At 45.0% G+C, this 18,306-nt stretch overlaps 1 protein-coding gene across 1 annotated transcript in view; it reads right to left on the bottom strand.

Annotated features, from left to right (window-relative positions):
- Positions 1-343: 343 nt before the first annotated feature.
- Positions 344-18,306, bottom strand: part of PCBP2 (poly(rC) binding protein 2) — a 1,588,534-nt gene continuing 1,570,571 nt past the window's right edge. Inside the window, exon 13 of the mRNA XM_044083916.1 lies at positions 344-749. Within this exon, the coding sequence (XP_043939851.1) occupies positions 713-749 (37 nt within the window). The 3' untranslated portion in view covers positions 344-712. The remainder of the gene's footprint in view (positions 750-18,306) is intronic.

The following is an 18,306-nucleotide window of genomic DNA, read 5'->3' as shown; positions in this document are numbered from 1 at the left end:
TGTTACTACTGTACTTGGAAAAAAGTCTTCAGCTGACCGAAACCTCTGAGTGAGAAGACTTTAAAACACATTATCTGATGAACTGGGTCACTTCCTAGACACTTCTACAAATTACATAATACTATTACATTTCAGACAGTCCACTAGGTAATTTCATCAAGATTAAGCAAGCTCTTGACACTGCTTACTCTACTGTTAACTAGTCTCACACTACGAAAGACAATGTCTGGTGCATACTTCAGTTTCTTTGCCATATCACAATCTCACAATAAAACTCAGAAAACATGAGAAGCCACCGTCAGTTAAAATTCAGTTATCACAAGACAGTAAAATACACAAATGGTCAGCATTTTTTTTATTTTATTGGAAAAAATATCTGATATTACAGAACTAAACTGAAAATGAAAACAAATGTTATCTTCCACTGTTACAGTCGATGTTACAACAGAAAACTTCATGAGAAAAAAGCAGAAAACTTACAAAACTAAAAATACAATTTTCAGTAGTAAAAATAACCACTGAACAGATAACGTGATTAAAACTGTAATTAATAAAATAAAAAAAATATTCTTTACCATGGGTTGATGGTACACAAGGTAGAGACTGAAATTTACAGACTACTTAAAACTTGGAATTGCTGACTGGTCAAAAACTACTAGATGATTAACATGGGAAATGAGTAGCAGAGAGGATGAAAGGCAATTTGCACTGTCTAGCTGCTTCCCATCCCGGAGGCCTCAGATGTAAGCCTATAGTACAGAAATAAAAAAAAGAAAAAATACTTAAAATTTGTCTTGTAATCACTAGCCATGCTAGTGCTGTACCATCGTGAAATGTTTAAACTACACATAATGAACGTTCATTCACAAAATACGCCATCAGAATGTAACAGAATTGTTACCTGTAAATAACCCTGCGTTTCAGCTGCCACACTCAAAACTATCAGAATTCATCCCTAGAAATGTATGTACTTCACCCCCCCCCCAAAAAAAGTACAGCTGTTATGTAACATTACAATACGTTACGACAACCGAATTCTAAACAGAATTCTAACTTCTACAGTAACTTCTGTCAGTGCTAGTTTGCTGGGTATACACAGTCCTTGCTGGTGGTACTCAATGCTTTACTGTCATATCCAAAGCAGAATACAGCAGTGCTCCTGAAAATGTAGAAGCCAAAGTCAGTAGGTCCCACAAATGTACACAAACCTTTCTTTCCCCCATAAAATTAATGATATACAGTTATTAAAGTCTACTACTTTAAATATGATTAGAAAAACCTACTTTGGGCCAAAAATCAATTACACCGCCACACAAATTCTTACCATCACCTTACAGACTGTCACAAATGAAAGATCCCTGTATCTGGTTTTCACTTGCACTGCAGGGAGGCCATTACAATTATTTCACAGCAGTGTTACTTGACGTGCAATTGGCTACCAACAATAAAAAGTGAAGGTGTAAGGCCAGTCAATGATAATGTTATATCTGCACTTTAAAAGGCAGGAATGCATACAGCAGTGAAGAAACCAACATATAATGAGCATTTCTACTACTTTCACTTTGTACTGGCCATTACGGACAGATTTTACACACTCCAAAAATAGTTCTGCTTTCAGCATTCTTACTACGGCTATCAAAAGTAGAAAGCTGCAAACCAAAAAAAAAAAAAAAAAAAATGCTACAGTACTTTGAGCCATCTAGCATACATAGAAATCACTTTTATAATGAGGAAAAATAAGGGCTAGACTAACTATATATGGTGAATGGCACCTTTTTACCAAGACCCTGTCAAAATGCATTACATTTTCAAAGAACTTAGCCCTACACACAAAGCCTTGGAAGCTACACTCAACACTATTAGTAAAGAAATGGAAAGATGAAATTTACAGTTTAAATGATTCATGATAAAATACTAACGAGATGCAAAACACACTTGTACTACGCAACTTCAAGTCGACAGAAGCACAGGTAGGCAAGCATTCAGAAACAGCAGATGTACGTTCCAAGAGATGCAAGTGAAACCTGAAAAGAAAAGATCAGACACTTGAGAACGCTGGCACCTCAGCTTGCTGTGGCTGCAAATTCCTCATCTAGCAACATACAAGGAATCTTACACTCTGCTAGGTATGCTCTTTGTACTCGACCTTCTACTTGCCCTTTTTTAAGCAGCATATCTCAGAAAAAAGGTGGTCATAGGGCAGCAATCTTATCTGCCAAGTTATCATTCCGAGCGTGGACAGTTTTGAGTGATTTGCTTCCAATGACTGGAAGCAGCAAGTCTTTCTCCTACAGGGTGAGGGGATGGGAAGCACTGTACATAATCATAACTGCTCTCTGGAAGAGGGCCAAGTATTTAGACCACTCCCAGGTCTGGTGCACTGCTCAGTTTGCCACTTTGACATTTGCCCAGTCTGGTGTTTGTGTTCTTGACTGCTTAGGCAGGAAGGGCCAGGGTTTACTTGGACAGTTTGTTGCATCTAGGAGTAGGGGAGAAGGGCAGAATTACTTAGACTTCATCTGCTTCCTCTTTCATCCAGTCTCAAACAGCTTCTCTGCTGGAGGTTCAATGAGATGCTCTTTATCTAACAGTGCATTAGGAGGGTTTGCTTTAATATGAATTGACAGGGACTGAGCCCTCAAGCTAGGCATGTCTACATCACTGATTCTGTGTCAGCAGACCTGCATGATGCATCCAATGTACCAGAGCTACATTTTAGTGCATGCCTGGACACCTTGAGGCCTATGCTGTACAATTTCCTGGATGTCCATCTGGAGACTCTTACCCAGTTATTCCCTCTGACTTAGTTTTTATTTGCTCTTGCACTGCCTCAAGTATACGGAACTGGGAGTTGAGAGCTGTAATGGCCAAGGTGGCTGAGGTCTACATTACCTTGCCAAATCAGTCGGGGTTTCCTCTCCCTATAATTTAGCAAGGAGTTCTTGAATGCTTGCCCAGGTGACCCCTTGGTGGATCTGCCAGTGAGATTATACAGAAGCCTGATGAACTCCAGCACTCTGTAGAAGAAGCCAGGATTCTTGTGGCAGAATGAAGGGAATCCAGCGGGAGTGATATGCTATTAAACACAATCCAAGACTCTATGGACTGAAGCAACAGCCAATGGTCTAGCGGTACGGAGGTTCAATGGCTTTCTACAGTCAGTTCAGCCTGGGAGAATTCCCTAGACTCCTAACGGAAGGATTCCTTAATTCTATAAAGGGGATTCCCAAAGCGTAATTCCTAATTTGGCAAAGCTAAGAATAGGTTGGGTGACGGGGGTGTACTCTAGATATAAAAGTACTCCATCCTCAAACTCTGAAGAATCAGCATCTTCCCTGATGGAAGTGTCCCCTTCTCTTTTTCCAGGGGTAATTCTTGGCACAGATTCCTTTTCCACTATGAGCTGTCTGGACTTCACGGAATCCATAAATTCTTGATCCAGCTGGACGAAATCCTGTGGTGAGACTTGAGCAGACGAGGCAAGAGATTTGGGCATAGTTGGCACGGGCAAACCTATCTTGCTCTTAGGTTATGGAGTTGTTTGCAAAAAAAGAAGGGGCAGACATTCTCAGGTTGCGAGTAGGCAAGCTGTGACTTTGGCCTAGTTTCCCAGGCAGGTAGTTCTTCCCTACCTACCACCAACAGGATCCCACCTTCACCCTGTCATCAGCACCATGGCACTGGAAGCATACCTCAACCTCTTACAGCAAGTGATCTGGACAAAGCCATAAGTAAAAGTGGGACAAAGGCCCAAAAACAGAGACAATTTTTAAATACTGTTCTTACAAACTTAGAAAGCTGACAGAATAGGTTTTGCACTAGCATGAATTTTCAGAAGGATATGAAGTCCAAAACTCAAACGTCTGTCATTATTTTTTTTTTTTTAATTTCACTCTTTACAGATTTGCCATTAATTTGCCAGAAAACCACAATTTTATGAAAAACTGACCTAAAATATGAGGCAAAAATCTGGACATTCTGCAAAAATCTGTACAGTTGAGAGATGTAGATTCTCTGGTGTCAGAATATAAAGACTAGGCCAAAGTCATGGCAGCCTCTGGTTGTATAATGCCAGAGAACTAAGGCCTAAGAGGCATCAGACAAGTGGGTTGCAGAAACACCTCACCTACATTGGTTCTCTCTAAACAGGGGGGGGGGGGAGCTGGAGATAGATATGTTTGCATCCTCCTGTACAGCCTTTTGTTTGCCTTTGCTCTTCTTTGGGACAATGTATTGGGAAATGGTAGACACTACTGCATACAGTGCTAATATAGGGATTTGGCCCTACACCGGCCTGTCATACTGTTGAACCTAGCACAAGAGAGGCAGGGAGGCACGTTGCCGGAGGCCACAAACTGAATACAGTAGGAATGCCTTTGCTGGGGATCTGCTTCCATACAAAAGGTAATCAAGAACTATTCAAAAATAGTAACAGGAAGGTCCACAACTGGGTATTTATCTGGATAACCTTGGTGTTTCAAAACAGACCAACAGAATGTTTTGCACACTGGACTACACAGCAAGAAAGTACCGAAGATGGCACCAAACAACCTCCCTTTAAAGCACCCACATCCTGATGGATGGCAAAGGACATCCACTGGCTGGAGGATAGAGATTACATTCAGGCCATCCAAGGACTTCTGCATGGCAGGAAAGTCCATTAGAGTACTCAGCCTTGGGGATATGACGGAAGTACAGTATGTTACACTTACCATAACTGTAGATGTTGGAGCACATCAATGTTGCAGTAATGATTCTTGGGTCTCCCTGTTATATAGAAGCCTGCAACTGGCCAAATTCCCAGAGGTCTTTATCATCCCTAGATGGCGGACGTCTGAATGTCAGGGTATAAAAAAGGGCGTCAGTTGTCACCATCTTCAGGTCTTTCTAGGCTGTGATAGTCAGTCTGATGGCAGAGTACAAGACCCCTTTCAGCTGTCAAAGTTTTGAAAGATATAACAGAAATTTCTAAACATGGATTAGAAGTGGAGGGAGAGGAAGATGACAGATAAATATGTGGTCAAAAAAGCCCCAGGCATGGGGGAGAGGCAAACAGACAGAGGAGGAGAGGGTGGGAGTTTGTACAGCAGCACTGATTAACCCGAACATCGAGAATTATGGTAAATGTAACAACTGTACTATGTTCTTTGTAGTCAGTGTTGCAGTACTGATTATTAAGAGGACTCCCAAAGCTACACATTGGAGGTAGGTTTCTGGTGGCCCCAGGACAGCAGGCTCTGCAGGATAGCATTGGCAAAGCCCGTCTTTGAACTGAAATCAGTGCCTAAATGGCAATGTTTAGTAAATGTGTGGACAGAGGTCCATGTAGCAGCCTTTAAGATGACCTGGTAATGAACCTTTTAGGAAGGGAGCAGTGGCTGCCCTGTGTCTTGTGCAGGGAGCCCTGACAAACTGGCAATGGCTTTCCATTCTGAAACTGTCTGTTCGGAGATAGGTCAGCCTTTTTTCCCCTTTATGCAGAGGCCACTAACAGCTAGCTGTTCTGATCTATTTTGGAACTTTGTTCTGCTATGGTAATATCATATCTGTCTGTGTAGAGCCATGGAATGTAGGATTTGTTCAGCTTTATTTTGCGGGTTAGGAAAGATCAGAAACAGATGAACAGCTTGATCTAAGGAGAGCACTGATACTACCTTGGGCATAAGAGAAGGGTTAGTTCTGAGGGTAATTCTGTCCTTGGGGAATCAGGCACCTGCAGCACTGAAGACTACTTGAGGTGGTGTTTGGGGGGGGGGTGAGAAAAGACAATACTGGGTGGAGTTGGGGCGGGGGGGGGGGGAGTAAACCTAAAAACAGACTTCCTGGAGATGCATCACAATCACATTCAGGCTTCTAATAGGGATAACCTGGAAGGCATGCAGAGTTGATGCTCTTACATGTGCAGCACTGGACAGGGATATAAAGAATCAGTTGGATGCCATACTGGATGGAGTGAGAAAACTGGAGAGATGTGAACTATCACGAACACAAAAAAGCCTTGCCACAGCAAGATCAGTAATTGCAATTTGAAATGTGATTTCTCCCTAGATTAGCTACCAGTCAACTTAGTAATGCAATTAAAATTATACTTCCACAGTACAGCAAATATACAAATGATACTGGTGTAGAGGTGCTTAGAGACATTCTTCTAAAAAGTAATCCCACCAATCCTCTCACCTTTCACACATTACCATCTCCAGACACAAATGCCAGACCTAAAGATGATTCCTGCAAAACAGCACAATGTTTCAGTCCATCATTTATTTAGAATTACCACGCAACTCTGGAATCTTATTCCTAACAAAGCTGCTTTGCAACACTGCACCTATGGTGAGGGGAGGGGGGGTCACAACGTTCCAAATTCACTTACATAGAAACCGGTGCTCATGAAATTCTAATTCAACATGCGAACCATCTAAAGGTAGGAAGGAAAAGCTGCAAAAAAGTCATAAAATAAACCCCACAGGCTAAATTAATCTTCAATTAATCTTCAAGCAATAGTAAGTGACATCGCAAGCCCAGATTGAAAATCTCTTCCATTTACTAAGGCAGAGATTCCTGGTGGGTGGCTTATGTGATGCCAGGAAAATTCTTTGTACTGGGGATGAAATATCATTATGCCTGGCATCTAATGGAATTGGAGGAATCAAGCAGTGAGCTTGAGGCTTTGAAGATTAGGATGCACCAGTCCCTGAGGGTGAGATGGGAGGTCTGTAACTGGGAGCAGAATCCATGGACGGTGAACTAAAGGAGGCCATAGGAAGGGAAACTAGATTTGTCGAAGACAGAAGGGTGCAATGAGGATTATTTTGCTTCTCAACCTGGCTGCTATTTCGAGGAAAAGAGGAATCTGAGGGAAGGGAGGAAAGGCATATAGGAGACCTGGAGGCCAATCGAGAAGAGCGTCTCTCAGGGACTCCCTTGGAGGGGGAATGAGGGCAAAGTAGCTTCTGCACTTGTTGTTTTGGGGGTGAAGCAAAAAGGTTGCAGCAAAGCTTGCCCCTGCAATGAAAGAACTTTCTCGCTATCATGGGACTGAGAGATCACTCGTGAGGCATTATAATGCATCTGCTTGACTTGTCTGCTATCATGTTTGAACAATCCAAGAGGTGCGTTGCTATCAGAAAGCGGTTGGAGGCAATGACCTATTGCCACACTCTGAGGGCTTCTCAGCACAGGGGATAGGATTTGGTTCTTCCTTGTTTGCTGATGTACCAGACTACGAACATGTCGGAACTGCAGAGAAAAATGCTTGCACTGCCTTCAGCTCTAGAACATCGATATGCAGATTGGCCTCTACTGGGGACCAAGTGCCTTGGACCGTCTTTCCAAGATCCCCCACCCTATCTGGGAGGCATCCGTGATCACTACAGATTTTGGTTGAGGAGGGACAAAGGGGCGACCCAAAAGAATTTGTTTGGATTCCATCCACCAAGATAAGTCCTTTTTGCAGTGACTGGTGAAAAGTATGGGGTGGGTTCATTGGGTGGGTTAGAATGGAGCACTGATCCACCAGAAGCCATTACAATAATCTCATGTGAAATCTTGCTAGTGGGGCCAGAGTGATCGCCACTGCCCTGGTCCCTAATATTTGAAGCATCAGTAGGGCTAGTACCTTTTTTTTAGCGCAGGAAAAAGAAAACTTGAGATTTTATTTTCTGGAATCTGTGGGCAGGTAGGAAGGCCACACAAGAGAGTGTAGAGATGACCTCTGATAAATTCCATATCCAGAGGGGGAGTCAGTTGAGACTTTGGAAGACTGACCGTAATGCCTAGATGTAGGAACAATTGCAGGAAGAATTCTGTCGTGTAGCAGTAGATGTCTGGTGGAAGCAGTAATCTAGATAAGAAAGCACCAGGAATCTGTGCAGTCTCAAGTGTGCTGTTACAGCTACCACACATTTGGTGAACACCCTGGGGGCTGTGGTGAGATTAAATGGCAGCACCCTGAACTGATACGGAGGGTCTCCTAGCCAGAAGTGGAGAAACCTCGAGCTTTTGTCCATTTTTATGTGGTAATATGCGTCTTGAAGATCTATAGAGCACATCCAATCATTTTTGCCTAGAAAGGGAAGTACTGACTGAACCGTGACCATCCGGAATTTGGACTGAAGTGCCAAGATCCAGAAAAGTCTCCAGTCAGCCAGTTGTGGCACTAAAAAGAACCTTGAATAAAATCCGGATCCTACCTGGTCTGGTGGGACTTCTTGGATGACTCCTTTCTAGCAGCCTTTGCATTTCCAAGGCTGCTTGGTCACTCTGACTGGGTGGAACATCATTGAATCTTGTTTGAGTTCTTGGGTAGAGAGTGAAAGGGATGAGATAACCTCTGGAAATAACTCTTGGCACCCAGGTGAATGTGGTTATTTGTCGCCGGGCTATTGGGTGCAAAGAAAATCCTTCCCAGACTGCCTCCAGAGGTAAGCAATTGCACCTCTTTTCAGGAGTGCTGAAAGGGTTGGCCAGAGGACTCCTCCCTGGATCCATAGTTCTGCAAGCCACCTTTGCCTCTAGGATGGTGTCTTTCATTTGAAAGTATTATGTAAGAACTTACCATAACTAGATGTCCTCCTCTTCTGTATGCTGCTGTATCCATAACACAAGAAAGTTTGCCTCTGGTGAACTCTGGTATGTCTGGCCATTAAACAAACGTTAAATGCTACCGCTAGGGTGCGGGCGACGTCCCGTGTCTCTCCCTGTGGACATTGGTCATAAATGGATGTCGGGTATAAAGCAGACATCAGCATGCACCCACCTCAGAACGGATTGCCACCAGAATCAGGGACTATGCAGCGGGTACTCCAGGAGCCAAGCAAGTGTGAGGGGGAAGGGTGGGAGGGAAACTATACAGCAGCATATATAAGAGTAGGACATCTAAAGTTGTTCTTACACAACAATACTATGTCCTTCTGTTCATATGCTACTGTACCCATAACACAAGGGAGAGATCAAAAGCTCTTGTCCTAAGAAAAGGGTGGAAGACCAGAAGTACATTCCACAAACCCATGAAGGATGGCTCTGGCAAATCCTGCTCTGGCTCTAGAAACAATGTCCAATTTGTAGTGCTTAGTGAATGTGTGCAGAGGACCATGTAGCTACTTTGAGAATAGCAGCTGTGTCCAAACCTTTAGAAAATGCCCCTGAGGAGGACACTGCCCTAGTGGAGTGTGCCTTTACTGGAGATGGAAGCGATCTGCCATGGGTTGTGCAATAGAAAGGGATGGTTTTAGATATCCAAGAGGATATGGTTTGCTTGGAAACAGGGTGCCCCACGGCTCTTGGGTGGTATGAGATGAAGAGCCTGTCTGACTTACGGATGGGTTTGGTATTAACCAAATACCAGAGTTGTTGGTGTACATCTAAGGAGTGAAGTATTCTTTCGGCAGGGTTTTATGGAGCGGGGAAAAAAGCTGGCAGGTTGTTGGCCTGGTTCAAGGACAGTTCATGGACTACTTTAGGCATGAAGGTTGGGTTGGTACATAAACATACCCTGCCTTTGTGGAAGACAGTAAGAACAGGAGAGGCCATAAGAGCTTGAAGTTCCGAAACCCTTCTGGCTGAAGTGATGGCCACCAACAGTATAGTTTTCCAAGTGCAGTGCTGGTAAGGGAGCAGTCTTTGGCTGGTTCAAAGGGCGGGAGAGTCAATTTTCCACAAAAAAATTTAGATCCCAAGGAAGCAGAATGGCCTTCCTTGGGGGCCTGAGATGTAGTGCCCCTTTCAAGAAAAGTTTAAATTCTAACCTTGAAGCCAAAGGTGGTACCAGTGGCAGGCTGAGATGGCAGATAAATGGGTTTTAATAGAAGGATTCAATAGTCCAGACTTCATCAAATCACACAGGTAGGACAAGACCACTGGAGGCTCTGCAGTCAGTGGTTACAAATTATTTTTCAGATACCATACAGAAAATCTCTTCCACTTAGACAGGTAGGACTTCCTGGTAGTTGGTTTCCTGGCCTCCTGCAAAACCTGAAGCATGTCCTGTGTGTATAGGTGTCTGAAAGGAATCAGTGCCCTATCACCCAGTGTAAGGTTCAGTGTGGACAGTTGGAGGTGTAAGTGTTCCCTTCTCCTGTGTGAGCAGGTCCATTCTGTGGGGTAACCTGTGGTGATTGCTCTTAGCTATATGTAATAATATGGGGAATCAATGCTGCCCTGGCCAATAGGGAGTCACCAGCAAGATTTGAGGCTGTTCCTTCTGAACTTTCAGGAAGACTCTTTGTATGTGGGGGGGGGGGGGTGCACAGCCACACATCCCCCGTCCAGTGAACTGAAAGAGCATCCACCCTCCATGCTTCTGGATGGGGCGCCCTAGAGCAGAAGGTTGGAAGCAGTCTATTCATAGGGAGGCAAAGAGATCCACACCTGGAATACCTCATCGATGGACCAGGTGTGGAAACGCATCCCTGTTCAACATCCACTTGTGAGACAGGGTCATGGTCCTGCTTAATGAATCTGCCATCACACTGTCTGCAGAAGGGATGTATACCGCTTGGAGAAAGATCAGTCTTTCAAAAGCGATTTCCCAAGCCTGCAGTGCCAGCCTGCGCAGGAAGAAGGACCTTGCCCTCCCAGTTTGTTGATGTACCACAGCACAGTGGTATTGTTTGTGTACCATCTCAGACTGCCTGGAAGAGGCTGCTCATTGAAGATTAGCAAGGCCAATATAAAGGCTCTTATTTCCTTAATACTGATGTGGACTTTTGGTTGAGTGAGGTTCCATGATTTCCACTCTCTCCATTCTCCTAAGGTTGCACCACACCCTGTGTGCCTGATAAGTCTGTGAAGAGGTCCTGGTTGGGGAGTAGGGGTTGCAAGAGCAGGCCAGGATTTGCCTGAATCTGGGTTATCCACCAATTCAGTTCCCTTCCAAGGCACGGAAGTATGGGGACCACAAAGTCTAGAGGATGAATATGTTGCTTTCAGATTGTTTGCAAGTACCACTGGAACTTTCTCGTGTGAAGACAAGCCAGAGGTATCATAGGGATGGTCAAGGCCATGAATCCCAAGATTCTGAGAAATTCCATGGCTGAAATGGCTTTGAGAGGAAGTATTTCACTGAAGAAAGCGAGAATCACAATTTTTTTCTAGGGGAAGGCAGACCATCTCCCTCATCAGAATCAGACATCCCAGAAACACCTGATCCTGCGAGAGTATTAAGGATGATATTTTTGAGATTTTTGATAAATCCCAGATCTGTCAAGAGGGAGATGGTGAAGTCCAGGTGTGGTAAGGCCATGGTACTTGATGTAGCATGAATGAGGATATCGAGGAATGGGAAAAGTTGCAATCCCTTTGTCCTGGCAAAGGCCAAGACTGGAGCCAGACATTTTGTAAATACTCTTGAGACCATAGAGAGACCAAATGGGAAAGCACAGAACTCAAAGTGTGCAGAATCCACTGAAATGGAGGAATTTTCTGAAGAGGGGGTGGACTGGGATGTGTAAGTAGGCATCCTTTATATGAAGGGTCAGGGGCAGAAGGGTAAAGTAGAGAGTATCCGAAAGGAGGGAACCTGGAGGAAAGTGCTGAGGTGTGATAGATCCAAGGTTGGCTTCCAGGGACCTTCCTTTCTGGGGACAAGGAGAACTCTGGAATAAAACCCCTTTCCTCTTTGCATGTGAAGGGACTTCTTGAATTGTTCCCTGGGCTAGAAGCTCCTGCAGGACTAGTGGGAAGAAGGGTGGTTGGTCTCGAGGGGGTTGAGGAACGGCCTTTGGGAGCAGGTCTGGCTTCCCAAGCCATGAAGTATCCCTGTTTTATGACATATAGAACCCAAGAGTACTAGGTAACTTGCTCTCAAACGGGTAGGGATAGTGAGAGGCACATGGAAAGAGGGGTGCCTGGGTGAAATGCCTGGTAGTCACAGGCTACCAGGCTTTCCTGAAAGAGCTGTTTGGATGTAGGAGTGGAGGGAAAAGACCTGGAAGGGGGCTGTTTCCTGTGGTCCTTTTTAGTTTTAGCTGTCATTTTCCTAGCTGAGGTTCTCACAAAGGAGGTTTTGGCAGGGTAATTCCTTTGAAAATATGGAACCGAGGAGACAAAAAAGTCTCAAATCCTGCAGTTCCTTGCTTTTTGTCTGCAGGGCCTTGAAGAGGTGACCAGCAGCTGTACCAAACAAATCTTTATTGTCTAGGAGTGCGTCCAGGAGTTAAGACTTGATGTAATCAGGGAGGGGCTGCAATCTAAGCCAAGAGTATCTCAGAGGCAGCAGCCCTGGACGAAGCTTCTATGGCATCATAACTGCACTTGAGTATTTTGTTACTTAAGTGCAAGAATTAAAAAAAAAAAAAAGTGGATATTTTGGCCTTAGCCGGGGAGTCAAGGAGCTGCCACAACTGTTTGGCTACATCTGCCATCAGAGCCAGAGTACTTGGCCATGGGTGTCTGGTAGTTGATGGCTGTTATTGCTAAAGTGGGAGAGGTATAGAATTTTTCCACAGACGCTCCAGCAGTCTGCTCTCTAGGGCAGAAGAGAAGTGGAGGGAAGTAACTTCAAAGTTTTATCAGCAGCCACAGTGATAACTGAAGGGTCTTGCAGATGGGGCTTTGTACAGAAATTTAGCCTCATCAGGAACCTTATAGAATCTAAATGGACATTTGGGTGCAGGAGGCTGCGAATCAGGATTTTTTGAGGTAGCCAGAAAAGCATTCAGGAAAGCAGGGTGTATGGGGGGGTACAGCAGAGGGGCTAGGAGACTCCAGTTGGTGTAGTTCATATCTTTTTTGGGTCTCTGTGACCCGACTGCTGTCCCACGAAGAAATTTTGCTTTTGTGCAAAAGTCTCCCCAAAGGTGAAGTCCTCTCCTGGGTAGTCTGGGGCCACTGGACTCCTCCTCTGTGAAGGCATAACCAAAAGGGAAATACTTTGAAAAGAATAAGTGAGGGATTCATCATCTGATGAATCCTCCAGAGTACATGTTGGGGGCAGGTCCCTTACAGGTTGAGGCCGAAGGGGCCTGCACCACAGCCTGACGCAAGGCCAGGAAGGTGTTTAGAAGGCCTTGGGTGAAGGCCTGCCAATCCAGAGGCTGTTCGACAGTAGAAGGTGTCAGAGGATAAGCAATATGTTTAGTCTTTTGTTTTCTCTTTTTATGTTACTCCAATGCTGAATAATCGGAGATACGGTGAAGGGTAGGAGGGCCAGATGCCAGGCGGCACTCCACAAAAGAGACTATCTTCTCATACTACAATGTGACAAACCCAAAGCGGACCCTCTGAGATTATGAACCTAGGTTCCCCCTCAGCAACCGATTCGGACGTCTACGATTCTCTCCTGGACATGACCTTGGGTGCTGTACCGGCTTCCTCCAGGCTGCCAAAGGAAGATCAGAGGACTCCGGCTCAGACTCCGGACCCTCACCAGCCTTGAGAGGTATGGCTAGAGTGGAGGGTACAGCAGTCGGTTCAGGCCTAGACTTTTTCACCTTTTTGACTGGAGGCTCGCCCAAGGCACCAGATGTCTGATCCATACCAGAAGCTAACCATTTTTGCCTCTAATTCTCTAGGAAGAGTTTTAATGCTGCTAAGCAGCTTCCAAGGGTTTTGTGGATGAAGGCCTGACAAATACTACAGGTGGTGTGGTTGCGTTCTTGGCCTAAGCAAAACAGGCAGAGCTCATCCAAATCCTTATGTGGAATTTGTCTTCCACACCTACACTTGTCCTTTCGACCGGACATGAACCCAAAGCAGTAGCAAGCAAAAAATAATAAAACTCCTATGGGGTACTTATCTGAAGCCGGATGGTGCGAAATCACTTTTTCCAAAAGAGGGACGACCAGATGCTGGCAGTCACACAGGCAGCAAAAAGGTTCTGAGGAGGCTGCATGCTGATGTCTGCTTTATACCCAACGTCCATTTATGACAGACATCCGCAAGAAAAGATGCAGGATGCTGCATGCACCCTAGCGGTAGCATTTAACTTTTGTATAATGGACGTACGTATGAGAGTTCACCAGAGGCAAACTCCCTTGTGTTTAGGATACAGCAGCACTTGGATAGAAGGACATCTCCCCCCCCTGCCCCGAGAAGAATCTGCACCATGTGTGTCCTGGAAAAGCCTCTGGGACTTCTTGAACCACATCTTCCCACTCCTCTGATTCCTGGAATAGGCTTAATGGGGAGAAGAAAAACATGTGCCCACATTCAACAGGGGTCTTTCCATCTTTCTCACACCAGGATGGAGTTTCTTTAACTCTGGGGATGAACAAGGAGGATCCGTCAAAAGGAGCACTGACGAAGGAAGACTAAACTCCACGAACTAACATAGGCGCATCCAAGAGTATAGTCTAATAGCAACACCTGAAACTGCTGACCTGGTTGCCCCTGCAGCCACATGTGCAATGAGCCTCATGGACGAATTAGAGATAAGACTCCAGGGTAGCTAACCAGGAAGGCCACTTTTTCCTGGAGCCCCTACGCTACAACTCCTACTAGGGTATCCACTAACTCCTTGATCAGATCCCCCTGGAACCTACTGAAATGTGCCATAAAGTTCAAGGACCTAATGGTAAAGGTCGGTGAAGCGTAAACCGGCTTCTCAAATCTGTCCAATGCCCTTGACACACTTAGGGGGGGTGAACAGTGGAACATTCCCTCAGCTAGTTCTGTTTTAGTGGCAGCTGCCACCAACATGGCATCTACTGCTAATCCTTTCACCCAGTACTGATGATCCTCGGGAGCGGACAGTATTTTATCCAGTCTCCGGGGAAGGTTTCTATCGAATCAGGAGCCTTCCAAGCCCACTGAGCCATCAGCTTAAGATAGACAGCGAAATGGGTCACCCACGAAGTAGATAGGGGAGCTCTAAAGGCTTGCAAGTACACAAGACTCCTCAGAGGAAGGGTCTTTGGACTTCCAGTTACCCCTCTGAGGATCTCCAGAATGTCTCCAAAAGAGACTTTTGCTGGGGGTGACCAGGGGAACCCTCCTCATCGAAATTGGTGTCCTCTGTGACAGACTCTTCAGGGGAGCCTAGGTGCTTCTTCCTACACAATTTCTTCCGAGGGGGCTCTTCAGTGGGAAAATACTGAAGAGGACTCAGAAGAGGGGTGGGCCTTTGGATGGTATCTCTTGCATCCTTGAAGTTCGCTGTCCGGGTATGGAGATTGGTATAAGCTCCAGGAAAGCAGGGGTCAAGGGGTGAGACTCTGGAAACAGGAGCCACCTGGGAAGTAGCAGTGGCCAAAGCCCTCTCCATAGCTTGATAGAAGGGCTCCGCAGAAGGGATGGGAACCCGGAACTGAGAAAATCGGAACTGGAGTCATCCCACTTCCAAAGCCCCCCAGACAGTGCAGCACAAAGTGGTAAGGTCGGCTCCAAATAAAAAATATTAGACTCAAACCCTCCGGATCCGACGGTGGAGGACTGATCCTGGGGACTCATCGGTTCCAATGGCACAGAGTTAGAGCCGTGCCCAGAAGTGAAGACAAAACTGTGCCTGGCGTCAAGACCATTTGAGTCTGTGTGGTTGGGGTTGACTGCGCTAAAGCTTGCAAAGAGGTCAGAGACGGAATATATGTAGGAGTGCTGGGGGGGTGAAGTCACCTGCTCCAGGAGGGAGAGGGGGGTGAGGAGGGGGAAGACACTAGCCATCACAAGTTGGTCCACCGACCTATGTCAAGTTCAGAAAGACTCCTGATGGAGCGAATGGACAATCCAGAAGGAGCTTCTGGCCTCTCCATAAATGGGCTACGGAGCTGACACAAAAAGGGGTCGACTGATGGAAAATATCTTGTCCTGGGTGCATAAAAAGTCTGTCTTTGGCACAGGAGCAGAAAGTTGGAGCTGCAAAGCAGCAGGAGATGTTGGTACAGACGTGGTAACTAGATGCCAGTGCCGACGCCAGAGTCATTACTGGTGCCGGTGTTGTGGCTGGTGTCAGCAGAGAGGTAGTGGTTGGTGCAAAGTAACAGGTCCATTCTGAGATTTTCTGGACCTTTGATTTCGGTTCCAAAAAGGAACCAGAAGGGTATTTATGTTTTTTTAGATGTTAGTGCCGATGGAGACGTTGACACCAAATGACTAGATTTTGAGCCAAAGGCCTTTGGAGACACGTTCGTCTTCAAAGGGTGCCTTAAGGAGACCTTTAGGAAGACGTTTAATTTCTACATTCGATCAGGGCTCTAGTACTGATGCCCTAGCAGTAAGAACATTCTATATTTAGATGTGGAGCACCCAAACAGTATATACATTTACCATGGCCAAAGTTAGGCATTTTCCTGCTGCACTCTTGGCACTGCTTGAAGCCAGTGGCAGATTTTGACTTATCTGACACAGTGAAAAAAGGCAGAAGTTCAGAGAAAACACAATCACTCACAGACAGAAGAAAGGATCCTACCAATGATGGTAAGAAAGATTACCCGTTGGCAAAGTAAGAGAAAGAGGGGAACTACCTATGGTAGGCAAGAAATACCAAGTGGTACTTGGTTAAGGGAACAAAACACTCCCACAATAAGAAAGGCAGACAAAGTTTAGAAAATACTTGATAGCTAAAAATAAGACAGGAAGTTGGAAAAAAACTACATAATTTCAAAAATATACTTAGCTGCGAGAGAGAGTCAAGCTGATGTTTCTTTGTACAAGAGTGACAAACAAGATCTGAGGTAATGTAATATAGAGATTGGCATTCTGGGTAGACTATTAGTTTGAGTGTGTTTTGGCTGGCGTGAGCTACTTAATGGCCGGATCGGTTCTGAGGATTGGAACTGTAAGCCATCAGTCAAGAACAGATGAAGATTGACATCAGATCAAATGTTATGGTGAACATGTTATCTTACATGTCCACTAAAACACAAACCTATAGATGGAGACCAAGAAAAAATGTTCTCATAAAACTAGTACATAAAAGTACATTAACATAAATATCCAAAAAAATTCACTCTGAAACAAATACAGTATGGCAAACTGCAACCATATTATCCTGCGCATCAACATATGCACACACAGACAGTTTCCAGCTAAGAGGTTACTGCTAGAACCTCAACAAATGCACAATTTTACTGCACAGCTGGTAAGGAGATTGAGGTATCTGGGACAATAGTACCGCTGCAGAAATTTCTCTGTTGTAACTTCCCTTTCTTGTGCTCATCAGTAGATGTCCATGAACAGATGTGCAATATGGATGTGTTGGTAAATCATCCAGTCTTTGTTGCTTCGCAATGTCCCTGAAACTTCCTTTTAGGGCAACAACCCCTGCATGCCTCCAGTCTCCACTAGGGAGAGCACTACAAAGCACTCACGACCGCATGCCCTCCCACATAGGAAAGGCGCACCAATCCTTTTCTGCCAGCACATCAGAAACCCAAGCTTCTACTCAAATTCGGGTCACCTGGGCCATATTCAGGGATTTATCACTCTAAACCACAGCTTTGCCTGGGACAGCTAAGCATAAATGTGTAAGCAACTTACCATTAATTATTATTAGTGGGGAAAAAAGCTTAAACTGTAGTCACTGCTACACTTGCATCAGGGAACTCTCCTCAGGAAGAGCCTGAAGTCTGGCCTCACTTTCAATATATACCCTTCTTCCTGGCCATGCTATCACCTTACCTTAGATATCTTCACATACTTGGTGTAGTAGGTGGTGTTTGTCTACAATCTTTGGTTCTTCCTGGCCACTCATCAGGTCAAGACTTAGTTGAAATACCTGTTGGTACTCTAAAATTACTCAGGTAAAAGTCTGACCTGGAGAATTTGGGGTCTATTCAACCATCTGATCAAAAAAAGAAGGGACGAGAGACTGGACCTCCACCCTGGGTGCTAAATGCCCCAGGCAGAAGGAATGGAACAGGAGACTCAGGACAGTAAAAGTAACTGTACTCCAGCATCTATTAAGCTGTTTACATAATCATATTACTTTTCTTTACATGGGTCCTACTGCAGTTATAACATTAGGGAAGATCCTCAAAGTGAGGAACAGATATGGCAGTTGGTACCCTGCTGAGCTGGAACGAGTAGCTATTCAGAATAGCAGTGGCAAATCCAGCCTATGTTCTGAGGTTGACAGGGTGTGGACACTGGACCCTGTAGCTACCAGTACTGTGTCTTGGGAACCATTTATTTTCAGGAAATTAGTGGTACTGTGCTTTTTGCAGAAAGGGCTCAGACTCTTGCAGAATTCAGTCAAACTTTACTGGAGACAGATTTGTCACTGGTAGCCCTTGTATGCATTCTGCAAAGAAAATAAATTTATAATATTTGTGTTGCCTCCCTGAGGGGGACCCCCCCCCTTTTTCCCCTGATCTGCAGCTACACCTCTTTTTACACCACAGCCTGGAGTACTGAGACTCTCTTATCAGAGGTAAC

The sequence above is a fragment of the Protopterus annectens genome, chromosome 9.part0 (assembly GCF_019279795.1).
Source record: "Protopterus annectens isolate FY-2018-M chromosome 9.part0, PAN1.0, whole genome shotgun sequence".
NCBI classification, from domain to species: Eukaryota; Metazoa; Chordata; order Ceratodontiformes; family Protopteridae; genus Protopterus; species Protopterus annectens.
The sequence above is the reverse complement of the archived record's forward strand: the minus strand, read 5'-3'. Positions and strand labels throughout refer to the sequence as shown.